General features: G+C 40.0%; 1 protein-coding gene across 3 annotated transcripts in view; it reads right to left on the bottom strand.

The window, feature by feature from the left end:
• Window positions 1-27,385, bottom strand: part of SMC6 (structural maintenance of chromosomes 6) — a 44,383-nt gene extending 16,998 nt beyond the window's left edge. Inside the window, exons 1-18 of one of the 3 annotated variants that reach the window (XM_071440369.1) lie at window positions 27,234-27,385; window positions 20,340-20,488; window positions 18,365-18,482; window positions 16,320-16,425; window positions 12,656-12,792; window positions 12,036-12,097; window positions 11,129-11,209; window positions 8,379-8,480; window positions 8,071-8,190; window positions 7,888-7,983; window positions 6,599-6,745; window positions 6,150-6,238; window positions 5,451-5,615; window positions 4,550-4,728; window positions 3,278-3,479; window positions 3,044-3,158; window positions 1,557-1,717; window positions 399-534 (exon numbers count right to left, since the gene is read on the bottom strand). In XM_071440369.1, coding sequence (XP_071296470.1) covers window positions 399-534; window positions 1,557-1,717; window positions 3,044-3,158; window positions 3,278-3,479; window positions 4,550-4,728; window positions 5,451-5,615; window positions 6,150-6,238; window positions 6,599-6,745; window positions 7,888-7,983; window positions 8,071-8,190; window positions 8,379-8,480; window positions 11,129-11,209; window positions 12,036-12,097; window positions 12,656-12,792; window positions 16,320-16,425; window positions 18,365-18,482; window positions 20,340-20,483 — 2,160 coding nt within the window. In that variant the 5' untranslated portion in view covers window positions 20,484-20,488; window positions 27,234-27,385. Of the gene's footprint in view, window positions 1-398; window positions 535-1,556; window positions 1,718-3,043; window positions 3,159-3,277; window positions 3,480-4,549; window positions 4,729-5,450; window positions 5,616-6,149; window positions 6,239-6,598; window positions 6,746-7,887; window positions 7,984-8,070; window positions 8,191-8,378; window positions 8,481-11,128; window positions 11,210-12,035; window positions 12,098-12,655; window positions 12,793-16,319; window positions 16,426-18,364; window positions 18,483-20,339; window positions 20,489-26,793; window positions 27,080-27,233 lie in introns of those variants that run through there. The other 2 variants (XM_071440378.1, XM_071440387.1) reach the window with 2 other exon arrangements.
• Window positions 27,386-27,420: the final 35 nt, after the last annotated feature.

Raw genomic sequence — 27,420 nt, 5'->3', positions numbered from 1 at the left:
GAAAAGGCAAGGCTCAACAGAAATAAAGGAGGGAGAAGCATTATATGATGCAAGTGTCTTTTCTGTGCAACAACTTACTACTAGTGTCAAAAATAGCAGTATAAATTTGTAAGTTTTAGCACAAGGTGGGGAAAGGTACCGAACAGAAACAACAGCATGTGTAAGGATTGATGTGGCCTCTATCATTCTGTCCCCAATTGTAAGAGCATGCAATAAAAAAAAAAAAAAAAAAAAAAAAAAAAAAAAAAAAAAAAAAAAAAACCAAAACATGAAAGCAAACAAGAAAAGTAAGGAGAAAAATTAAAAACTATCAGGCACTCCAGATAGATTCCAGAAGTCAAAATGAAATAGGAAAAGACTGAGGAGCTTCTAAAAACTAACACTGTACCTATTTTTACCTGTAGCTGCTTTTGGTGTCGCCGATGACCACAGAGATGATCTTCATTCTGCCTAATCTCATTTTCAATGGAATGTAAGCGTTGCTGAGAGGCTGTCAACTGTGCCCGTTTGTTTTCAATTTCCTTATTCAAGTGACTTTATGAACAAAGTGATATTGAGATGTTACATACTACACATATATTATTTGTGACACACACATACAGAAATACACAAAAAAAAAAATTAAATGCATTACAAGACAAAGGGTAAAAATGCACTTCTTTTTAACTAGCCATTAGCCATCATTTCCCCATAGCAAAATTTGTAATGGAATGCCTGTAACACTTTGAAAGTTAAAATAAATTTTGAGTGAAATTCATTATATACTGACATGAACAAACTACAATTAACTGACACATTTAAAACTTTTGAGTTTATAAAAATGAATTTTAACATTCAATTCAGTTTATACTATCAGCTATTAATACTAAAATTGCCTAATATGTCTCTAATATAATCTGAGCCTCAAAATGAAAGTATTCTATTGTCACAAATTCCTTGGTGACTGCTAGAGTTTGTAATCGTTGTAGTTTATTTTGCTTTTCCAACTACCATTTTGAAAGCAATGAGAGAAAAAACCCCTAAAAATACAAAAGGTGCGGGAATTCTCAGAGATACCTACCAAGAATGAAGTAAAAAGCCTGAGGAAACACAGATGCAAAGTTTGAAACCAACAGGAGGATGTGTGCTAATAACTTTGGTTTGAATAGTCAGGCCTCCCTTGCAGTAAACTACGACATCTCTGTTCAAGTATTGTATCTTTAAAGAAACAGCCTTGACTCCATACTCTTTTTGACCAAGCATACAAAAGAAGGTAGCTGGATTTCCTGCAGTACTGAGCACAGAAAATCCCTGCTTGGTGGGTAAGATCTACAAGCCACAAGCTGAAAGACAACTAAATACAATGCAAGTTTGTTCCTATCACAAAAAGGCACTGAAATTAAGAGATTTTCTAGAATTCTCAGAAAGGAAGTATAAATATCAGAAAAAAAATGGAGAAAATATAAATACCAGGAGAAAATAGAGAGTAGTGTACATGCAAATAGACACTGCAATATGCAATTCCACTGTTCATACCAACAATTGCACTTTCTACAAACACGTTACAAGATACTAACCTGATTTCTGCCTCAACATCTTGACTTAGGAACTTGGGTCTGACAAAAATGGAAGAGTAATAGCGTCGTTCAAATACTTGATCACCTTCAGCAGTGAAAGCTTCTCTACAGTTTCTCGGGGGCCGATTGCACTGCATTATCTCACGAGCCCTGCGGCTAACCTGAAAAACAAAACGGCCTTATAACACCAGCAGAAATGCAACCATAATTAAAGAGAAGAATTTAAAAGTTGTCCAGATGTTTTCACCCAGAAATAATTTCAATTCTTAATGAAAAGAAATACATTAATGAAAGAATGTGAATATTATCTGTAGCATCAAGAATCTACTTTTCTTAGTTGAGCAAGACATTCTCAAGAACCCACTAAGTTTAATTGGTCATTTATTTGTGAATTCTGTAATCTAATCAGTCCCTTATAATTTGCCTTGGGGGGAAAAAATCACTAACCAGAACGTCACTATGCACAGATATATTCAACTATCAAAAGTAAATAAACATAGAGGAGAGAAGCTTCTAAAGCAAGGTATAAAGGACATCAAACAAGATTCTATTAAAGTTCAGGGAAACACGTTGGTAAAAAATCCCAGCATTGGCAGTGCCAGACTAAATGCCATTGTTCAAGGCAACCATGTTATCCATTCCAATGTATTAATTTTTCCACAGGATACTTCTTTCAGATTCAGTTGAAATTGCTCAGGTAGGCCTCAAAGCTAATAATGTTATGAAAATCACTGATGAGTTCAAGCAGAGGGGGAAGAACAATCCCAACATTCATGACAAAAGCCTACAAAATTCAGCTGTTATATAACCCACTCAGTGACAGTCATGCTTGATAAACAGTCAGCTCTGCTTCAGACAAGAGCATGAACCACCTCTCCCCACTAAGAATGTCAGAGGATAAACTGGGACAAAAGATTTTGGAGAAAAATAAAATTCACAAAAGGTAAGGATCATTAGTTCTGCTTACTTAGAGAATATCCTGCCTTCTCTAAATAAAAACATACGCCTTATTTTTATCTTTGAATATTTTATCTGTAATCTTATCTTCAGGAGCTGGTATCTTTGGTATTAACAGAAAATCAAAAATCAATTAAGATCAGAAATCATACAGTGTCAGGAAACTTAGCTACCAGCTTCTAGGTACAACTGGTAGGGCCAGCTTGGAAATTTTGCAAACTTCCAGACTACCCAAAAGCAGCACATCCTGAACCCACCAAGTAACAGAGAGACATGAGACAGAGCCAGCTGTTAGGAGGCTAACTACACACACATGGACTATTTACACTGGCAAATTACACCACTTAGAGGCCCAGAAAGGTAGTGGCAAACAACCCAGAAACAAACAGGGAAGGTCCTGAAACACATGGGGCAGAGAGGGGAGCAGAACTTCCTCGACCTCTTTTATCCATTACAGACATTACCAGTGGAGACACCATAAATGCTCCATGCTCTTTCTTTAAAGATCAACAGGAAGCATAAAGCCTTACTTTAATCAGCAGGACTGTTTCTATACCCCTCATATCAATCAAACAATTGGCAACCACTGGATTTTCTATTTCCAATGCTGCCAGAACTGTTGGGAATTCTGGATGATGAACAGCTCTGAAGAAAAGAAAAAAAAACACCATTCATAAAACTCACATGAGATTCTTAAAAAAAAAAAATACAAATAGTTCTTTTCAACCATCAAGGCTAAGCAATAAAATTTATAACATACTTACCTTTGACTAGTATCATAAATTTTATTCTGAAATTTATTTACAATTATCTGAGGTCTATGTCCACGTGGATAATATTTTGACATCAGTGACTGAAGAGTTCTTTCATCGCTATGATTATCACAGCAAAATGCCTGAAGAAGGCTTTTTAAACAGCATTCAATAGCCAAGATCAGTTCAGGATCTTTTGGATGAATCAAAGCACCTAAATAAACATAAGAAGCAATAAGCAAGGCTTTAGGTGCTGTGTTCCATGAGAAAATGTTCAGTAGAGCATTTTTACCACTCAAGGTTCTTGTTTTGTTGTATTTCAGGTTTTTTATGAGTCTAAAATAAACGTTTCTTATAGGTAGAAAAAAAAATTAAGAGGTTGACTAAAAGTTAAAAGACTCTATAACAGACCTACCTTTTTTTAAGAGTCTAAAATAAACCTTTCTTATAGGTAGAAAAAGAAAATTTAAGAGGTTGACTAAAAGTTAAAAGACTCTACAAACATATAATTTCTCTGCCTAGAGAACCTACACATTGTTGGAGGCCTGTATTTTCTTCCATTAGGGTACCAATTTTATGAAAGCTTAGCAGAAATAAATCAAGGCAAAGACAGCTTATCAGAAATTTAATGCTTTAAGGATGAAGGCAGTGGAACAACTATACTGCAAATTAAACAAACACGAAGATTTCCATTCTATCACCGGTCTTCAGTGGCACATATTCTCTTACCCTGCAGTAAATGCCACGTACTTTACATCCAGAATATGCTGAAACCTTTCCTCCCATTCACAAACTGAAAATAACAGCCATTGTCAGAGCTGGACAGAAGACAAATAAAAGCCAGCTTCCCAAGAAAATCTCATTTGTGTCTGTCTGACCTGCTCCTTCCAAACATCTCAAGTTTGAGAAACCCACAAGTCAACCACTGGACATTTTGAACAAAATCTGTCCATGATCTGGACAGTGCTATCCACTGAGGAACAAGCAGTCAAAGCACAGTTCTCTGATGCCTTAAGGATGTGGGGGAGTTGGAGGGATGCATTGAAAGTTTACCATTGTAAAATATCTCAACAAAAATGGCTGGAAAATGAGGAAAGCCAGTAGATGTGAGTGAGTGCATAACAGAAGCAAAAGATAACCTACCAGGGTAAAACCAGGAAGTACAGAAGAAAAAGATATATCTGAAGTTCCTTAAAGAACAAAGATTTCTAAAAGACCACTACTTAGATTAGCAGCCATACAAAAATATCCCATGAAAAAGTATGTTTCAGAAACTGCTCTCACCTAAAGGTCCAAGAGGTTTCTTTCTAAATTGTCCTTGTTTATGGGCTACTTCAATTGCTTCAAGAAATGCTGGTACATATGGTCCAAATCTTTTCAAAGTGTTTGTTTTACTATCTTTCAGGTCTCTCAGCTGTTTCTGCTGGGCATCCAGTGCTTGTTGCACTTCACTGCTTTCTCTCCTAAGAAAACAGATTTTTTTCAGTAGTTATAGAGCCTAAATTGCACTAAAATAATTGTAAAGCCTTGTTTTTCAATTACTAATAGGATTGTGTATCAAGGTATCAGTAGTTCAATGTAAAGCTAGGTACACACATGCAGTAAGATTTTTATAGTTTCAAGAAACATGAGAAAAAAAAAAACAAGTGAGAAAAATGCTACTTTGTAACAGTTCTACGAGACTTTTTTATTTCTAACAAATTATAATAAATTTATTTTATTTCTAATTATCTTTTTCAACTTCACTGTCTTCAAAGATCTTCAACAAAACATATAGTAAGCATTGGTTATAATAATTGGTAAGAGCCATTTACATTAATACACCAGGTGCAATAAGGAACAATTCTCAAATCCTTTAAGACAATAATTGACATTGCCATAATCCCCTTCAGTAATCATTGTTCAAGTTCAGCTTTTCAACTCAAAGCTAGAGTGCTTTGTTTTTTCTGTCTTGGGTATGGGCTAAATTCGTATTTGAACCTCTTTGCCTCAAAGCCTCTGTGGATTGCCTTAACTACAGATGCAGCAATTACTCCTAAGTGTATCTATTCTCTTATAACGTGAAAAATAAACTGGAGCCTAATACCTCAGGGATCACAGGTACATTAGAAGGGATACATAAAAGAAGGGATTCCCTCTAACTTGAAACAGAGGCAAACAATTACATTCAAAAAGCATAACTTACCTGAGTCTAGAATGATCTTCCCTACACTTAGATGTAGCCTGCTGAAACTGATCCAACTGCTGACTAATCATTATTTCTTCATCATGGAATGCCTTTAACTGTTCCCTTAAGTATGCAATTCTCCTTTCTCTTTCCAATTTCTCAGGCTCTGAATCCTGATTAGCACTAGAAAAGAATGTAGGTCCATATTTTAAAACCATATTGATGATTTAAAAGTGACAAGAATTTCATTATTTGTAGTGTAGAGAAGATTCACTCATCAGTTACATTTAAGATTCAGTTAAGTTGCAAGATATACATAGCAATAATGCCAATTTTAATTTTTTTTTAGATTTCTAATCACACGTAACTCCCCCCAGTTACATTCCTATTGCATTTAGTTTAAGACATATTGGTTTTGCACCATCATGGAAGGTAAAGAATATTTATTATCACCAAAACCAAACCAAACCAAGACAACCTCAAAACAAACAAAAAAGCCACTTTTGCTACCCAATTGCCTCTTCTTTTGACATTTTAGTCAAAATCTTGGTATGTAAAGGAGCAGGATCAGAAATATTCAGGTATTTAACTGGAACCTGCTAAAGACTAAATAAATATTTTCTATTACTGCAGGTTTTCTCAGTAATCAGAAAAGCTTACTTCTTTTCCACCTATATATTAATAAACATAAACCATAATCACTGTCTCTGTATTTACCAGCTTTTCAGTTCTTCAATTCGTTTATGGAGCTGTTCCCTGTCTTTTTCCAGACGTTTTAACTCCGTTTTGGAGCGATTATAAACGATCTATCAAGAAAACAGGATACAGTGGTTTAAGAAATAGAAGAAATAATTTCTGAAAGAAGTACAGTTTTGAGTAAATACAGAACTGCACCATATCAGACAAACCTGACTTGATTTTCAGAAATTACATCTATTTATTTATTTTGACCTAAGCTTAACACTGTTTAGTAACTATGTAAAGGCATAAACACCAGGGCTCCTGAACAGACACTACTTGCCAGTCAGGCAGGAACCTGCACCTGTTCTGAACTCACCATGGACTTAAGAAGCCAAGACACAGGAGTAGAATTAGAGATGGGTAGAGCATGGACAAGTTTATAGCTTTAAATTGGTATGAACTTTGAAAGGGTTTTTTTTGCCTACCTCAGCTTCATTGACTGCTTTTCTTTTTGCCTGCACTTCAGCCTTCAAAGAAATACACTGAGGATGAAGGGCTTGTGCTTCTTCACTTACTGTTATCAATTTGTCTTGTATTGCTTTGTACTTTTTTTCTGCTTCATTCACTTTTTCCTTCAGTGAAAAAAACAACAAAAGAAGTAGTAATGGAACAAAATTTTCTTCAAAACCTCTTAATGTTACAAGACAAATATCTCTCAAAAGAATCTATCAATTGTTTGAGTACTGTTGGGTTTCAAAAAAAAGAGCAGGACATTGCCACCATGGATATGCTAAGATGAAAACACAAAAATGTTCATTCTTGGGAAATCAACAGGCTACCAAATCTGACACAGACAGCAGACTATTTTCTATCTCAAGGTTTACTCAACCACAGGACTTTTAATACAATAAGGTCAAGTACCATGACACCAAAAGAAATGAAACCAGTGTCTAGACAGTGGTCCTTCATTGCTACATAGACATGCTGACCATAAACCAAAAAATGTGAAATTGTGAAACACGTACTTTTTAAAATAAAGAAAAAAACCCATAAAAACATTTTTTTAAGAAAGGAAAATAAGTGCTAACAAGGACAGTTTGGAGGACTTTTAATAGACTGAAAAGTTTTGGGGCTGTTCAGCCTGGAGAAGTGGAGGTCACATGACGACCTCATAGCAGCCTTTTGGTATCTGAAGGGTGGCGAAGGAAGCTGGGGAGGGATTCTTCATTATCTGTATTGATATGACAAGGAATAATGGGTTTAAACTGAAAGAGGGGAAATTTAGGTTAGCTATATGGAATTAATTCTTTATTGTGGGGGTGGTGAGGCAATGTCACAGGCTGCCCAGAGAAGCTGTGGATGCCCCATACCTGGAAGTGTTCAGTGCCAGGTGGGATGGGGCTTTGAGCAGCCTGATCCATTGGAAGGTGTCCCTGCCCGTGGCAGGGGGGTTGGATGATCTTTATGGTCTCTTCCCAGATCCAGGGAACTGGATGATCTTTATGGTCTCTTCCCATGCAAACTATTCTATGATTCTAGATTCAAAATAACAATGCCAGATTCTCTGCACAAAATGTGTTTCATATGCAAATCAGAATGTATGACAAAATTATTTTTTCTTGCTACCTACAGAAGTCTTAGGAACCATCCCAAAACTTCCAGATGTCTCTTGAAATCATTGCTCTTTTCTAAAGGCAACAATACCCACGAAAACCTTCACAACACATCTCTGACTTGGAGCTAGAGTGCTCTATGGTTTCGACCATATACCTACCTGGCATTCTTTGACCTTCTGAGGGAGCTCTGTATTTCCTTCTTCAGCTCTGACACCTTCTTTGAGCAGCTCTACTTCTTTTTCCATCTCACTCACCTAAAGAAGCCCGTATTAGCATATGCACAGGAGACTGGGAATGAAGCACATTTCACATGAACAAACATATTTTAGCAAGACATTTACCACTGCCCACGCCATTTGATGTTTCAAATCTTTGAGACGATTTTGCATGTCATTCACAAACGTGATGGTTTTGAAAGTTTCCTTCTTTTCCAAATAAAGCTGCTTAAGTTCTTCAAGACGCTTAAAAAAGAAAATAGGGATTCCATCATGACTGTGAAAAGCTGTGATACAACATGAAATTTTGGAAATATTTGGGGTTTTGAAATTTAATGTCACTGAGACCTAATAAAACCAAACTATGCAGTTTAACTCCTGTACTTCCTTCACTGCTCAGATCTGTCCTAATAATTACTTTAACTTTTACATACCTCTTCCCCTTGTTCTATCTGAACACGGGTATTTTTTTTAGTTTTCCCAATAAATGAATAATCTTCTTTCATTTGTTCCAGCTGAGTTGCCTTCATAAAAAACTAAAATGGAATAAAAAGATGCAGATGTGAGATCAGCAACCTATCTAAGTGGACCTTCAATAATTATGACAGAATGACCATTCATCCCAACATCCCTGCATGCTTAATGATATCCAAAGTGAAAAAACTGGTCAGGTTGTGGTGGTACAACTTCCACCCCCTCCTCAGGCCACAATGTGGTATTTGAAATGTTTGTTAGCCCCAGCCTTGATGAACAGAAGCTAGGATCAGCTCCTCTTGAGTTTATCAGAAACACTCTCTACTCCCAGGAACTTACACTGTCTGACAAGCTCCTCTTTCTAAATGAAGAGCCTTTGAAACTTGTTTTTCTTGCCTGACTAAAAACCCAAATAGAACAACATTTTTGTTACCGAATTTTCACAGAAATTGTGGATTGTGGTCAGGGTGAAAAATTACTATGACTAAAGCCCACCCTCTTGTGACCCTATGAACAATGGTAGCAAGTGAGACCCCCTGAGCTCTCCTGGACCACAGTGGGCTGTGGCAGCATCTCTCTCTGAGTGACACACCACTGAGCAAGAGAACCCTCAAGTTTATTTGGAGAAGGGCTGCCAGAAGCTGACAGAGCCTGGGCTGATGCCCCCACTCCTCAAGAATCAACCTCCACCCTCTGAGAAGATCCAAAGGCATTTGACATGAGTACTTCTCTGAGTTGCAGGGGAATTTTTCACAGGTATACAACTTGTATACAATCATTAGGTCTGTATACATACAAGTGTGCATCTGGCATAGCAACTGTATTATGAATGTTTTTTTAAGATTCTGAAGTACTTAGATTAGTAAGAAAATTAGGCCTATGAGTGAGTTACCACTGTAGTATTGTAAACTCTCTAAGAATCATCTGTCAAATTGTTTAAAAGAGGCTACTAATTAAGTATTGTTAAATTAATGCACTGTCAAAACCTTTAGGCCTGAAGTGTGGTCAAGTCCAGAGCTGGGTTCATCAAGGGGATGCATTCTGAACCTTGGGACTTAATGGGAAGGTCTCCTTTACTCCTTTTTATCCATACCTTTTTTCCATTCCAACCTCCGTACAGATGATTTTACGTTAATTTTGGTTTTAGATGTATTAATTTCAGGTTTTAGTCCAATTTTCCTCTTGTGCATCTATGTGAGTAGGAGAGCGAACCTTGCCAACAAACCTAGCCACACTTTCACTTTTGTATTAAACCTGCTTTTGCTGATACCTATGCCAGTGGTTCTTTGGGTGACTTAGAACACTCATTTCCCATAAGGGTACTTCTGAATAATGAACTAACTCAGCAGAGCCCTAAAATTTAAATTTATCCATCTCTTTAGAGAGAAGAATCTTCAAAAATATTGTTTGTGCAAGTGGATAATTGGTGCAATCAGACAGTGCACTGGCTCTGGTTGGGATGGAGTTAAATTGCTTTACAGGAAATTTAACAGTGTTAAATTTGGTGTTTTGTTTTAGATATGTGATCAAAAAAAATACTGACTACACACTCATATGTTAGCTGTTGCACCAAAGCCTCCTTTTTCTCACTCTGCCCTCTCAGTGAATAGACCAGCTGGGTGTGCAAGAAGTTGGGGAGGTATACAAACAGGCAAATGATTCCAAGCAGCCAACAAGATTTGCCACCTCAGAAAATGTCATTGTGATGGTTTAGCCCCAGCCACTTACTCACTTTACCCTGGGGTGTGATAGGGAAGAGAATCAGAAAAGTATAAGCAAGAAACACATGGGATAAGACAAAAATAGTTCAAAACAGCAAAAGCTGCACATGCAAGCCAAGCAAACCAAGGAATTCATTCACCACTTCCTGGGGCAGGCAGGTGTTCAGCCATCCCCAGGAAAACAGGGCTCCATCATGCCTAATGGTGACTTGGGAAGACAAATGCATCATTCAAAACATCCCCCACTTCCCCCTTCTTCCCCAAGCTCTATATGCTGAGCATGATGCTACATGGTCTGGGATATCCCGTTTGTCAGCTGGGGTCATCTGTCCTGGTGTGACCCCTCCCAAAGCCTTGTGCCCCCCCAGCCTCCTTGCTGGTGGGGTGGAAAAAGAAGAGGAAAAAGCCTTGACTGTGTAAGGCCTGCTCAGCAGTTACCCAAACAGCAATAAGGAAAACATCTCCCCATTATAAATACTATTTCAGCACAAACACACTAAGTAGCCCTATACAAGCTGCCATGAAGAAAATTAATCCTAACCCAGCCCAAACCAGCACAGCCATGCTCAGTAATAAAAACAGGTAAGACAGGGTTTAGGGGGGGATTAGCCATCTTTTTCTTGGGCACTGGTTGGGCCTTACCAATAGGAAGTGGTGAATGATTCCCTTTGCATCTCTTATTTTGCTTCACTTTCTTTCTCTCTCTCTCTCTCCTTCCAGCTTTCACTTCAGTTATCACACAAATTTTATCTCATCCCTCTCTTTTTTTTTTTTTTACTTTTACTCTTCATTTCCCATTCCCCCAGCCCAAGCTTGGGGGCAGCACAGAAGGGAAGTGAGGGAGTGGTTGTGTGGTATTTAGCTACTTACCTGAATTAGCCCAAAACAGGTGATTAAAATCAAAGAATTTGATTTTTTTTTCCCAAATGCTCTAAAAATTTGCAATTGTTATTTTAATGTTTTATGATTATGCTGTATTTTTTTCTTACCTTGTACTTATCCCCTTCATTTTTAGTCTGTAAAAACTGTTTACTCATCTCTTGGGTTAAAACAGACACAGGGTTATCTACCTGCAAAAATAAATAATTTTCATTTTATTTTAATTACAAGTTACCAAATAACTGCAAATCCATGGAAGTGAGAACTCTGTTTTAGTCTTGCAACTTATTACTAAGCTAATGTGGTAAAATCGAACTTGCTAATCCTCTCACATCTTCAAAAAAACCAAAACATAACAAACAAAACCAGTAACAAACAGAAAATTAAAAAACTGTATCAAATATAAAATAGAACCACAGCAAGGACAACTAAGGAACTGCTTCCAAGAGGATATGTGACTTCTATAAAAACAGTAAGTTCCATTTATTTAACAAAATCAGCATTAGAAATTCTTGTTGTGTCAAAGTATTGCAATAAATGCAATTAATTGACTCATATATTCTTATAGATGTTGCCACAAAATAAAATCAATACATACTAACTGCAATTCCTATTATGTGAAATTCTAAGTTGCATATTTTAAACTTCACATGCACTACCTGATCTTTTATTAATCAATTAGGCAGAAAAATCACATTCAAATTTCTGAAACAGCTAGAACTGAAATAATCAGCAGAAAAAACCTCTCCAGATACCAAAGAAACCTACATATATCAAGACTTTTATCAACAGAACCCATGACTCACAGCTCAAGATGACAGCAAATACTTATCTGTCTGGGACAGAATCCTATTCTGCATTGCATGAGGTATATATTTCAATTTTCCTTTTGCTGATGAATTTGATCTTTAAATGATATGGAAGAGGTGCAACTCTCTCCTTTTTAATTGAAGAATTACAATATCACGTACCAATGTCTTCTTAAATTGCACAGAATTTAAACACCACAACAACTACCTGTATATTAAAGTGATCCAGTATTCCTATGAGTTCCTCCTTCTTTGAAGAAATTATGGTCCCTAGTGGTAAAAAAAAAGAAAGGAAAAATATCAATAGGTACAATGCCCTGGAGTATTTTCTTCATTGTAGAGAATCTAAGAAATGAATTCCATCTCTTTGTAACACAGACTTAGTCCTGAACTAGAAACATTAGGGGGTTTTTTAATTATTATTTTTTCAATACATTTTCATTTGCACAGAAAGACTTCTACTTGAAGTCCTTCTTTGCCTCATAAACCCTCTGTGACAGAATTTAGATAAATCAGCAATTTCAGTAAAACCTCCAAAAAGACTTAAAACTATGTTCAGCCTCATCACACAAGCAGATTTTTGTGAAAACAAATACATAATGTTACATCCGACATACTAAATAATACGTATCAATAAATACATAATTGCTTTTGACCTACTAAAATATTTTTAGTTTGCGATAAAAACAAGAAAAATGGACATTGTAATCATCCTTGAGTGGTTTTATGAAAACAGAAACAACATCCTTTACTAACATCAAGGCATACAAATCCATGAACAAGTTTAGAGAACTTCTAAGACTGAGAACAAAGCAAACTACCACTAACCAGATTTGCTTTTCAGTTTCCAAGTTCTGCTTCCATCCTGATTAATATGCTGATTCACAGTGATAGAGGTACCATACAATTCTGGTTTAAAAGCATCTCTTCCTTGGTTTCGCAAAGTTATGGAAATATCTGCAGAGCTAAAAAAAGTAACAAAAATAATTTTAAAACCCCTGAAATTAATATCAAACCTAAAAACAACAAAAAAAGTCAGAACATTTTTATTTTCCATACGAATTGTCATGTATGCTACAGGTCACAACTGCAAGTCAGTCACAGTACCAATCAGAACAACATGTGTTTATTTGGTTTGATCCATAACAGCATTAGAAGCATTGCTGGTTTAAAACTCAGCAGTAAAGTAAAGTAAAGAGAAAAGCAGTACCCAGCAGTAAAATGAAAGTGAAGTAAAGGGAAAAGTAAACCCACTCAAGCTGTCGCCTTCCCTCCACCCCCTTCCCACAGTGGAGGAAACAATAGCAGAGATTATAAAATGAAATCGCAATTTACTGCAAAATCTCAAAACCACAACAATATTAGTAAGACTGTACAAAACAGAGAGTGTTTTACCCACAGAAGGGTATTCAACACTAAACAAAAATGCATCCCCAAGACAGCACCTGGCATGGTTTCTCAGACAAAGGCAAAATAGCAACTGGCCTTGTGCTGGGCCATGTAGTGTATGATAAATCAAGGACACTATGTCAGGGATGCTCATGGCTTAACTTCCCCTTTCTGAAAAAAACAGGAAAACAGGGACAAGACAAAACCTGGTGGGATCTGACAGGGCTCTGAATCAGGTCAGGGCACTCTTTTCCTGGGCCTGACTGCGCGAGTGGGACTGGAGTGCTCGGTGGTTCTGGCAGCAGTGGTGCTGCAGTGCTGCAGCTATGGTGGCTGGGGCTCCACACAGCTTGGCTGGGCTGTGCCCCGCGCTGCTGCTGTTCCCTCCCTTTTCTTTTTCTCTGCGTGGCATCTGGGCTTGCTGGCCTTGTCTTTCAGCACCAAACCAGAAAAGCCATGCCTCGGAGGAAGGGGAAAGGGGCCATGTCTTGGGGTGATTTCATGATGATGAACTATTCCTGATTGTCTGCTTTATGCCCAGAAATGGCTGCTGTGGCTTTAAGGTGGGTCCAGAGGAGGGGCACGAGCCTTGGCGGGGGCTCCTGTACAGACTTCGTGTTCAAGACTCACTCCCCAGCATGCTGAGTGTTGCAGAGAGCAGCAGTTGCTCTGTTGCCTATCTAACTTGATTTTTTAGTAGCTAAGCAAAAAGTTTCCTTTTCCCCCCCCCTCCCCACCACCTTTCCTCTGGACAGCAGCCACAATCCTTCTGCAGGTGTTTTTTTTAGTTTTTCTTGAATTGTTTCAGCTTGGTTTTGGTCCAAGATCAGATACTCGCCAAGACCAGCAGTGGGGGCCACTCCAGCCAGCCTGAAACCTCAGGCGAAGATGAACCAACAAGAGAAAGGACACCAAAATCCATCAGCTTCATCTGCTCTGAGGAGGGGACCAATGCCATCCAATAGGTTCCCATCTAAGCTTTTGTCTAAGCCGCTGCGTTAACTTTTTCCTCTTCCCTGAGACAAAAGCCAGTCACCATTTTGTCCCCCCTCTGCCATGCAGCCAGCCTGTTTATTTCTTCCCCTGGCATTCTGAGGTTTTCTTGTTGTGGTGTGGGTGGGGAGGTAAGGTTCTGAAAGTTCAGTATCTAGCATTTGTTCAATTTTTTTTCATGCTGTGCATGCACTTTTCTGGTTAATAAACAGGGTGTTTTTTACTTTCACCTGCTGGTATTCATTTTCTCATTGGCAAAAAGAATTACTGAGCCATTCTCTTCAGAGAAGACACTCATTCCAGAGTGTTTTTTCCTAAATCTGTCCCTAAACCAAGACAGACTGCCAGTGGCAGAGATGGGCAAAGTCTGCTGGGCTGACCCTGACACCTACACGCCCCCTCCCTCACACCTGGGGACAGCAGAAGCTTCTTTCAGCCCCGGCTTCCTCGTGCTGACAGCACAGCCCTGCCATGACATTGGTGGTATGGAATCAAACACCGCCAGAAAGTCCAGCCCTCTTCTCCATAACCATGACACACTGCTGCCCTACACTGACTGCTTGCACCTCCTATGCTTCACCTGAATAAAGAGCCAAAAGCAGTATTTGTGAGAGAAGAATTCTTCCATCTTCCCTCCTCATCTTGAGTGCCCTCATTTTACATTGCAGAATCAAGCTGATTTTTGGTAGTTCTCCTTTTTTCAAATTGGTTTCTGTATGAAACAGTTGTCTGGCTTCTACAGCCTAAGCAAAGTAATATACAGCAGAATGCTTAAGCCATTCTTCTAGAAAACATGAGATGTGATTTCAGTTCCAAATTCCTATTTCCTGTTTCTCAAGTAAGTGCTGAAACATTAACTTAATAATAACAAGGCAAGAACTACCAAAATTTTACTCTTAAGCACCTCTGAAAGGAAAAGACTGGGATATCTGACTCTGAATAACAGCTTCATGTAAATGTAAACTCATAAGCCTCCTATCTTTTTATTGGTTTCCCTAAATACATTATCCCCAATCTCACAGCAGACATGAATCCACTTCTTGCATGTTCTAACATCCAGCTGTAAGTCAAGGTCTTTACATTCATTCATTCACATCACCAGAAAGACTGAAAAATAATTAACCTCACTGCTTGCAAAATAATGATAACTAGTCACCTATGAATTTTTCTAGTGGACTCCCATTTTTCTGTAGGATATTCAATGACAGACTGGAAGTAATACACAAGAGCAGGGAATATAGAGAACACATCACTATGTCAGCTAGTTCAGTGTCCCAGTTTCAGGTAGGACAGAGATAATTTTCTTGCCATTACTGTGAGGGGCAGAGCCCAGAGCCATGTGAGTGTTGTTGTTCTATACCTCACACATCATCCCTGGGGACACAGCTTCAGCTGGAAGAGGAGAACACAAAGTGGAACTGCTACCATTTTGTTCCTTTATTCCAGGGAAAGTGGATGGTGAGTGAAGCAGTGGAGTGGCTCCAGTCCTACAATGGGGTTGGTATGTCATTGTTTTTCTCATCTTGGGCTTGGGGAGGGAGTGTGGGTACATATATTTGTCCACCATTGTTTCTTTTTTTCACAACACGAGCACAGACACTTCCACTTGCCCTTTTCTTCTTTGTCTCAGAAGATGTCTGACTGGGGGTGTGCTGCAGTCACCTTGCATCAGACTCAGTGAGCATTTTTGCTTGTAATCACCCTCTTTTATACACTGTTGTTATTAGTATTGTTGCTGCATCAGTTTGTTTTCCTTATCTCGTTGATGGCTTTATTCAATACATTTTTATTTCAACACGCAATCTCCACTTTTATCCCTCTCTCACTGGAGGAGAGATCAACTGTTTGGAGTTTAATTTCCAGTTGGTTTCAAAATACAACATTCAGGAATAATGATATACAAGTGGTAAAACTTCTGAAGTTTTTTGTTTTCAGGGTTTGGGGTTTTTGTGCGAGGGGAGAGTGTTGTTTAAATGTTATGCTTTTTATTCAAGTCTGTTGGATCCCATAAGAAGATGCAGAAAATTATCATAAACAGAAAACTCGTAAGCTAACCTCAACGACAATCAGCAAACTACAAATGCAACTTTTAGATTAAAGTTTAACTTACGTCTCTCCTTTTTGAATAAACATTTTTAATGAGGAACCTCTGTTAGTTGCAGTGGCTTTTCCACCAAGTCCAACAATTAGTGCTGTTAATACAGAACTTTTTCCACCTGTAATTGAAGCATTTAACTTGTTTTAAAGAGAAGATATTGTAATTTCTATGCCACCTATATTACAGTTTTTGACTTGTTATATATTCATGCATTACAAGTCCAAATTCTGTCCTTATTGAACATATAAAATAACAATAATGCTAGTAAAGTATCTGCCATTTTCAAGAATCTTCCTTAAAAAACCCAACATGCTGACCCAAACTTCTGTTACTTCTGTTTAGCAATTTGCATTCACCATGTCATTAGTCAGAAGGAAGGAATCTCCTCTTTCTTAAAAGCATACTGAAAAGACACACACAACAAAAGAAATCAAACACACATTACCATTTATCTAAGTACCTGAAAGGTTTTAAGCTCTCTTTCAAAATTTAATTTTATTTTTTAAAATTATTTATGCAGAAGAAACAAGATTGTATAAATAGGTATCACTTCCTTTTCCTATAATAGTTTCTATGTCCTGGGTTAGCTGGGATAGAGCTCCATTTCTGCCTAGTAGCTTGTACAGTGCTGTGTTTTGGGTTCAGCATGACAATAATGCTGATAACATGCTCATGTTTTGGTTGTTGTTAAGCAGCAAAGTTGAGGACTCTTCAGTGTCTCATACTCTGCCACTGAGGAAGTGCACAAGAAGGCAGGAGGGAGCCTGGCCAGGAGAACTGACCTGAAGTGGCCAAAGGGATATTCCATACAGTATCATTCCCAGTGCATAAACTGGGGAATGCTGTCCAGGAGCCACTGATTGCTGCTCACGGATGGGCTGGTTGTGAGCAACTGTATTACGCAGAACTTGTTTCTCTTGGGTTTTATTGCTCTCTTTCTTTCTGTTTGTCATTACAATAATTACTGTATTTTATTTTATTTCAATTATTAAGCTGCTCTTATTCCAAACCACAGGTTTTACCTTTTTCCAATTCTCCTTCCTATCCCACTGGAGGACATGGGGAAGTGAGTGGCTGCATGATATTTAGTTGCTAAAAAGGATTAAATGAAAACAGTCCTTTCTAGCACCCACTGTGGGGCTCAAAGGGTTGATATAACTGACCAGAGTATGTTAAAACAAATTTGCTCTAAGCATTCATGACATTAGCTTAATAGCTGCTGATCACAATGCTGATTTATTTGCTCTCAGAGCTGTTGTGCTGGCTCTCAGAGCTGCATTATGTAACACCTTCCTCATAGCAGGCACTCCCTACTTTGGTGTTTATCACCCTTGGAGCCTGGGCTAAGGCTATCATTCTCAAGTACTCTGCAATGCTGGCTGATAAGATATGATACGGTAAATGACCTGATATGATATAATAAATGACATGACTGATCTGCCGGCCGTGCAGGAACTCGCCTGGTCCGTGCGCTCGGCACGCCCTCACTCTGGGCTGTGGGAGCCATCTAGCGGCACATGCTCACAATTGCACCTCTCACCCCGCCGAGAGCCAGCCGGGAGAGGACACAGCTTCTCCTCCTTCTCCAGGCTAACCGCAACAGCTTTTCAAAATGTTGGATGTCCTCGGGAAGCAGGATATTGCTGAATGTGCTTTAGATCTAGTTTAGCACTATGAAATTATCAGCAGTACTTCAATCCCCATTACAACCACGGTGGTTCGTCCAAACTCAGTGATGGGCACTGCAGGTACTTGGACAATTACAGTGCATTTAATAATAAACATAGAAGTACATTCAGTTCAAATAAAAATGTATGCATTGTTTAGCTATTAAAATATTTATATTCACATTATCTTTTACAAAAATCTCCAATTTTAAGACCTAATTCACCAGCCTTTAACTACTGGGATAGACCTGTGTGGTACCTCATTTCAAAAGTGAATCCTTGTCCACACCTAAAAGATGGCCAGAAATTCTTTTTCAAATAAAAACCTACATCTTCTACATTATTAACAGAAGTGTTCTTTGACAAAGATTCTATGCAATTAATACTTACTTCCATTGGTTCCAACAACAAAATTGAGATTTGATCCGAACTGAAAAGGCCCCAGATTTGAATGGCACATGAAGTTCTTCAGCTGGATACTTTCAATTATCCCAACCTCACCATCAGACTAAAGAATGAACAATTAAAACTCAAGTTATATATACATTTTAATGAGATTAAGTTTGTATATTTTAAAGACAATGAGAATTAAAATGACAGTATGATATAAAACATTGGTTGTTACAAGCCACAAGGAAACAGAAATGTTCCACGACACTGTGTACAGTCACTTGCTATAGAGCAGCTATTTATTAAAATAAAAAGCTACCAAAGCTGATCTCTCACACACAGTAACTTACAGTTCTCCCTATTACTAACTTACCATCAATACAACATAAAATAATAAGGCAATAGGTCCAAAATAGTTGGCTGACCAAGTTAAAGCATGTTATTAAGGGCATTGTCTAAATGTCTCGTAAATACTGACAGGCTTGGGGCACCAACCATCTCTCTGGGAACCTGTATTGGTTTTGGGTTGTGGTAGCAGGGACAGGAAGCTACAGGGGTGGCTTCTGTGAGAACCTGCCAGAAGCTTTCCTATGTCTGACAGAGCCATTGCCACTCCCCAGCCACCCCCAAGACAGACCCACTGCTGGCCAAGGCTGAGCTCATCAGCAACAGTGGAAGTGCCTCCAGGCTAAGAGCCAGGAAAGGGAAATTGCAATTACAGCAACTGCAGCCAGAGAAGACAGTGAGACCATGTGAGAGGAACAGCTCTGCAGACACCAAGGAGGGACAGAGGTCTTCCAGGCATCAGAGCAGTGATCCACCTGCAGCCCATGGAGAGCCCTGTGCTAGAGCAGGATTCCCAAAGGAGGCTGTGACTCTATGGGAAGTCTACACTGGAGGAGGTTTGCTGGTAGGACTTGTGAGCCCATGGGAGATCCAGAGTGGAGCAGGCTGTTCCTGAGGGACTGCATCCTGTGGAAGGGATCCAGACTGGAGAATGAGTGTGAGTCCTCCCTCTGAAGAGGACTGAGTGGCAGAGACAACATGTAATGAACTGACCAAAGCCCCACCAATTGCCTGTGCTGTTGAGCTGGCGGAAGAAGAAAATTGGGAATGAAGAGGAGCCAAGGAGGGAAGGTGTTTTAAGATTTGGGTTCATTCCTCATTATCTCTCAAATACTAATTAGATTGTAAATAAATTCAGGTAATCTCCCCAGGCTGAGGCTGTTTTGCCCATGACAGTCACTGGGGAGTGATATCTCCCTGCCCTTATCTCAACCACAAGTATTTTGTTGTATTTTCTCTCCCCTATACAGGAAAGGAGGGCAGTGAAAGAGTGGTTTTGGTGCACACCTGGCACCCAGACAGGTTCAACCCTCCCAGAGAAACCTGGTCCAGTGTCTTACCACTGGTAAAGAAATGTTTCCTAATGTCCAATCTAAATACACAGGACAGTATTTGCAATCTCAAAAACAACTTGTTTTAAGTCTTCTATCAAATTAAAATTCAACTACTAAAAGAAAAGCAGAAAATAATAATATTCTCGTTCTCGAGTTTCTTTTCAATCAAAATTTGCATTTCAAACACTAGATCTTTTTCAGATATCTGAAAGTGTCAGCAATGCAAAACAAATATTCGGCACTTCTTTTAGTAAATAGTTTTCCAAATATTTTTTCTGCCTTTACTACTACTATAAATGAAACATTTCATAGTTCTATCCAAATCCATTTCCTTCATTTACTTTACAACTGCAGTAGCATCCTTTTATTAAATCCGAATATTGTTATGATTGACTATTATAACTAAATGACCCAAAAGAAATAAGGTAAGAACAACCTCATGCAGAAGTCCTCACCACAGACAGTATCCTTAGTTTCTTTTATCTTTGCTCTACTGATGCCTACATCCAAGACATTTATTTCAACAGGAACAGAACTTTTCTTATATCTTTTTCTCTATGACTTTTTATACTTACCGACTGTGAAGAGGGACCACTATTAGCTGTGAACTCTAAAGTTTCTTCTTCATCAGACTCATCACTAGGTTCATCTGTGTGTTCTTTTCTCTGCCTTTTCTGGGACCCAGGAGTTAGAACACTTTCTTCCTTTCTCTTACCCATGAGTACTAAAAATGAAAGTAATGAAATATTATAGGTTTCAGTTTTCTAGTTGACAACATACCCACAGGTGATAGCGCAGAAATACCAAATTATTTACTTCGGTAAAACAAATATTAAAATCACAGCAAACACTACAACAAATACTTTCCCAGAACTGAAACCTCAGTAATTTAAGGCTATGCTTGCTATGAAGGATTTGCATCAAAACAAAAGAAACACAGCTTCATTATTCTAATCAGGCTGAATAAATAAAATCAACCTTGATTCTGTTTTCCTTGGACAAGGATCAGGGAGTGATCTTCTGCATGATTTCCAAATAACTTTACTCCTAGAGATTCAGGGACAGAAACACAAACTCACACCCATACAGCAACTTATAAGGGGTAGGAGGTCCCAGGGGAGGATACAGTCTTTGACCAATTGGGAAAAACTGGGGGAGGAACACAAGGCGGGGAATACAATGTTTAAACCAATAGGGGACTGCAGGGGAGGAGAATAATTTAAACAAACCAATGGGGTTTCGAATGATACAAAATTGATACAGAAGTTTCTAGAGAAAGAAGCAGGCTTGGGGAGGGATTGATGTTCAATAGGAAGAGGAACAGGGAACAGATCTTTGGGGAGATGGACAGCTAAGGCAAAACCAACAACAAGGGTGGGACAGGAACAATCCATCAGTAATAAAATCTGCTGTAACAGTACGAAGTAGGAAAGATTATAAAACTGACTGCTAGAAATGCATTACAATCAAAAAACACACTGCCACAAAGAACAGTGGTAAAAAATACGTAACTAACATAGTATAATCAGCACCATCAATACAGGTTTGATTGAAGTCAGCTGACAAAAGCCAAGAAAATTAATATGCAGAACACATAAAAGTAGAATAAAGGGAAATTTAGATTCGTAGCACTGTTTATGAGCTATTTCTTACACAACAAGGTAGTATAACATGATCACAGTGAACAAAATGCTCCTAATAAAGGATAACTATTCTCTCTATAAAGAGGACACATGTATAAATTTGCTCTACAAATCAATAAATAATGCACAGACTTCCAGCACTAATAGGACTGGTCTGCAACAAATCTTGCAAAAGTAACAAGCTTTACTAAAACATACAAAAATCTCGGATTTTCTGTAATCATACGCTTATGGCATCGTTTTTATTCCCTCAAAAGTACATATTACATTCTTCATACCTACAGACTCAAAGACTTACACAAAATACAGAAGTTGACATACCTGCCCTAAGTAGAAGCAAGGTGCTATTTGCACGAATGCAATACACAATCTTTTTATTTGTCAGCAGTTAAGTCAGCTATGCTAAGTACCTAAAACGGGCTAAAACTAATAGCAGCTGCACAGTTTTCTGACATCAAAACTTTTCTGAAATGGATTATGTTCTCCTACTCAGTTTTGTTTGCTGGAATTTCATCTAGAGCTCCCCTGTAGAAAGACGACAACCAACTTTAATGCACAGCACCAGTTCAAGGAAAATTCTGAGGCAATAAATGTACTTAACATTCACTCCTATAGAAAGATCACTGAATGACACATGGCCTAAGAATAGGCTGCTTATTTATAAAAATAAATTAATAAAAATATTATTTTTTGGTGCAGGAAAGAATGACCAGCATTAGAGACCTAGCATGCCTAAAGTTGGTAACACACTGGGGACTTGGAGGCCAGAAGACTTCTCGTCATGAATACAGGTGATGACAACAAGCAAGCACTCCTTGTCCCTCAGGACAGATGGGATAATCCAGAAGAGAAGTCATACAGGTCAGCCTAACAGTCCCTACCATGATCTCCTGAGGGAGGTGGCACATTCTGTGAGAAAGCTGGGTGGGTCAGCACAGCAGGTCCAGCTGTGCAGTGCACAGTCTCAGGATCTTGGGGCCCCCTTGTCAAAGCTCTCCCAGAGCTTCTCAGCAGTCTTGCTCCACATTCTCTCTGTTTTAAGATTAGTTACTTGGAGAATCTACAAAGAATTGAATTAAATAAAGACTGCTGAAGTACAACTTTAGTCACAAGAACTTGTATTACAATGGAGCAATCTTTCTTCCCTCTTCTCATTCTGTCTCATTCCTCTGAGCACAAGCAGCTCTTTGCACAAAAAAATAATAAATCACCTCAAGTCTTTGATTCTACCAAAAAGTAACACAGGAAAGAACTTCTTTCTTTTAACATTAGTTAGGTGAGCTCCTAACCACCTCAGCATGCAGCTCTGTATGGGTGGGTCACTGTGGAGAACAAGAGGCTTCTCTGAGCAGTTTCCTTGTGTCAGCCTCATGTTCTGGTCAAACTATTGCCTGAATTCAACTGATGAGAGGTCAGACAGCTTATACCACCATGTACCACAGAGAACAGCATTTATTGTAAGAGACACACAAGACATCAAAATTTTCTACATCATTACAAAGGCTTTCTAATTTCTAGTCTACATATTTGTTGGCTGCTTTATAAAATACAGTGTCTTATGATCCTCTCATTAATTTTCTATGACACAGCATCTAAAAGATAAAGAAAAAACAGTATCAATCCCTTTCCATTATGTGGAATGAACAAAATTCAAAGCTGTTGTAGTGTGTTTTTATACTTTGTAATACTTTGAAGTAGTTTTGTTTTGTATCCCCATATTTTTCCCAAATGGTTTATCCCAAACTGTACCCCCCTCCCTATACCTGTGTTATCCCTCTCCCAGGATGAGATCATCCCCAAACCCCCACCCTGGCTCTCTGTCAATCACTCAGCATCCCATCCCCTCCATCCAGAAGTTTCGGTCCAGGTTGTCAAGTGATCAGCCAGAGGCCAGGGGTCAGCCCCCCAAGCCTTGCCCCATACGCTGTCCTATATGTCTATCCCCCAGCATCCATCCCTTAGGGTCACTTATTGGTTGGTAAAATGTTATCCACTTTTGGTTTCCACCTCCCTTGAAATGTGACCTTGGCACATCTCCCGGGGCTCTCGGCAGGAGGCCCCTGAGGTGCAGGAGCTCCTTTGGGATCCTAATAAAACCTTGGATTAACCCTTGCTAAGAGTCGGCCCTTTCTCTTCTACCGATGTCTCTGGTGTCTCTTCTGCTGCACAGGCGCCCAGCCCAGGTGCCCTCAGCACCCTCGGGGCACACACAGAGAGTGTCTCCCTGCCAGCCCAGGTGCCCTCAGCACCCTCGGGGCACACACAGACAGTGTCTCCCTGCCAGGCCAGGTGCCCTCAGCACCCTCGGGGCACACACAGAGAGTGTCTCCCTGCTGTCAGCCCAGGTGCCCTCAGCACCCTCGGGGCACACACAGAGAGTGTCTCCCCGCTGTCGGCGCTGCCCCCCGGTGTCTGCCGACTCGGGACTGGCCCAGGGCTCCTGAGAGGCTCCCAGAGGGACCGAGACACAAGACACTCCTACAATAATTTTGTATGGTAGGGATTTCTTTATCAAATATTAGAAGAGCAAGAGAAGAAGGATGATGATGTTTATAACTGATGACTATTATTATTACTATTATTGTTATAATGATGATGCCCATTAAGTATTTACAGCAAAACTATCATATCCACTTTATGTTATGTAGTTTAATAGAACACACAAGGAAATCAAGGAGCAAATACACTTCATGATTCAGCTTACATACCTTTTGTTATGCTACTCTGGCTTTACTACAAAAACATGCCTTCATGCCAAATTACTGAGATCAGGAATCAGTCACTTGCAAGCTCTTGGCATCCATCACCCAAATATGAAGACATAAACATAAGCTTTAAATGTTTTAATTAATAACATCCAAACTAAAGACGAGGGCTATGAGTTCCATTGCTATACAATTTAAGGAAAAGAGAGTATAAGAGCGGAACACAGAACAAAATAATCTCATGTAATCTAACTATGAGGAAAGCAAAAGACAGAACCATCTGCACCTCAAAACTGTTAAAGAGATAGTACTGAAAACAAAACTTAACTGGAACTACAAGCAAACTCAGCCTCAGAAATTATGACAAATATCAGTGGATGCAGAACCTTCCCTGAGTAGAAAAAACCCAAAAGGAGAAAGAAACTGACCGCAACCACAAGGAACCCATTAATAAGATTTTACAAGAAACAAGGTTTTAGAAGGCACAGGAAGAAATAACCATCATTTTAAAAAATAAATAAACAGAAAATGACATGTTTGAATTTTTTCTTCATGTCATCTTGGTATTTTTGACAAGAAAAGAATTTTTTTACATTAATTGCTCCCAAACTCCTGCACCAAGGCACCCCTAATTTTCTACATTAAGTTTTTACTTGGAAAAAATATTGCTTTCAGTCTCTGCACTACTTAGCCTAACTTTAACAACAGTTTGGGAATAACTATCCAAGGCAAAGGAAAAGCAGCTGGTCCAAGCTATCTGAAGGTTATTAAAGTATGCAATACTATACTGGAAACAATTAAACTGGCAAAAAATACATCAATACATTTTAAAATATATAATATACTACTGAGAAGCCAACAAAGGACATTATTGACAAATGTTAACAAAAGGATTTTTTAGTGGATCAGGTATCATATCTAAAATCTAAAGTATAAAATATACTTTAGTATATTACAATATAAAGTAAAAGTATGTTAATGGAAACTTGTGATGACAAAGTCAAGTTAATAATTCAAACAAGAATCCAACAGTCATTCAGGAAGAGAAATCAAGAGTACTGATTTAATAAAAATAATCTTCACTATCATGGAACATAAGAGTATACAGTTAGATATAAAAACTGGATCTATAATTGGGAGCAAATTGGGAGCAAGACAGCTTCAATTAGAAAAATCAAAGGATCACTCCAAATTACAACAAGCAATTTTTATGCATATAATGAAAGCACAAAAGAAAAATGCAAGCCCCAAATGCTCTCTATAAAATGACTGCTACATGTTAGAAAAGTACTTACCCTGTACACATCAAAGGATAAGAAGGCAGAGGCTGCATCCGCTGATATTCACCCATGTTTCAACTTAATCAATGGCCTATCTTTCCAAAGTATTCACTGCTACAGAGTTCCACAACTGTTTCCCTCTTCCCTGCCTGGCTGGTCACAGCTTGGCTCGTCCAGGGCTGATACAACCAATCTGCTGTCACCAAACCCACATGAGTGCCTTTCTAGCAGCCCTTGCTGGCCTGGTATCCAGATAAGGTAGGAAAGTATCCCATGTGTCTTGTGGGACATCCACTTTAAACACTCTGGACACAGCCCAGCTATAACCCTGCCTTCCACCCAGTTGGCAAAACAGAGGTAAAGCAAAGACATCAGAGCAGACCTATGGCAGGATGAACACAAGATATGGTAAGGAGAGGAAGAAAATAGTTGAGGTCTTTAGCTGATATATAGCATACTACATTTAACAGTCACAAAAATACCAATAAGATTACAAATTAACATCCAGGTCATAGAACCAGTGAGGGGGATGCGGAGGGGAGGAGGTTTCTAAAGGAATTTCATGACATTAACTTTGGGAGTGACAACTTGGTTTACACCAGAAAGGGAGGTATTACAGAGGGCTGAAGTCAGAAGCCCAGTCTCAAGACACAGTAGTGGAGTGCTCTACATTTTTGGGACTGAGCCAGATGTTCTATGTTAGACTGTATGTCTGACGTTGACAACTCCTCTCCTAACACATTTGCAGCCAGTATGTAAGAAACCTATACCATCCCATCAAACACTGGAGAAGCAGTGCCTGACCCAGAGGATCACACAAAGGGTAAGGCTGGAAGTGAACATAGCGTTCATAGGTTCACAGTGTTCATAGGTGGAACATCTGGTCCAACCTCCCTGCTTAAGCAGGGTCATCCCATAGCCCATAGCACAGCATTGTGTCCAGGCGGTTTCTGAATATCTCCAGTAAGAAAGACTCCACAGCCTCTCCGGGAAATCTGTTTCAGTTCGTGTTCACCTGCACAGCAAAGATATTCCTCCTCATGTTCGGGTGGAACATTCTGAACATCGGTTTCTGCCCGTTGCCTCCAGTCTTACTGCTCGGCACCACCAAGGCGAGCCAGGTCCAGCCTCTTGACACCCTTCCTTTAAACATTTACACGGATTGAGGTCCCCTTTCAGCAGTCTTTTCCCGAAGTTGAACAGGTTCAACTCCCTCAGCCTTCTCCTCATAGGAGAGATGTTTCACTCCATCAATCATCTTTCATAGCCCTCCACTGGACCTCCACCTCTCTCTTGTGCTGAGGAGCCCAGAACTGCACTGCGGCACACAGGGCAGCTCTGCCTCCTCTACGGAGAGCGAAAACGAAAGCGGGGCACAAATCCCCTCAAGTCCACCATTACCTGTTGCTTTTCCCAACACCGCACGACCCGGAAGGCTCCACCACCCCCCAGAAAAGAGACACGGGTCCCTTGGCGGCCGGAACGCCCGTCCGGCCGCCGCTCCTGCTCTCCGCCGTCAGAGATGGGCACCCGAGGGAGCGCTCACGCCCGGCGGGGCGCCCAGGCTGGGCAGCGGGTGACAAACGCCAGCTCCCACCGCTAACGGGCCCCGCAGAGCCACCTGCGCCAGGAGCGCGGCCCCAGGCCGGGGGCAGCGGGGGCAGCGGGAGGAGCGGCTGGCAGCGGTTGCTCCGCCTTGCGGCCGCCAGGCCGCCCTCCCTCCCAGCCGTCCAGAGAGCGCGGCGCGCCCGGACAGCGCCCGCCGGCATCTTCGCCCGGCATGGGTCACCCGTCCCTCGCCTCCCCTCCCTCCGCCCCTCGCCCGCTCCGCGCCCCGTTACCTGGGACAGCTCCCGATGCCCGCACGGCGGGGCGGACGGGGCGGGACGGGCCGAAGAGGGCGGAAGAGCCGCCTCCGCGAGTGCGGCGCCTGCGCGCTCCGCGTCCCCCGGGGCGCGTTTCCGTGCGCGCGCCATTATCGGGTGTGGGGGGCGGAGCGCCCGCCGCTCTGGAGCCGCTCCGAGCGGG

Source organism: Agelaius tricolor, unplaced genomic scaffold, assembly GCF_023055355.1.
Source record: "Agelaius tricolor isolate 1412-34295 unplaced genomic scaffold, bAgeTri1.0.p SCAF_1, whole genome shotgun sequence".
NCBI classification, from domain to species: domain Eukaryota; kingdom Metazoa; phylum Chordata; class Aves; order Passeriformes; family Icteridae; genus Agelaius; species Agelaius tricolor.
Note: the sequence above shows the minus strand (reverse complement) of the source record. Positions and strands in the feature narration are given on the sequence as shown.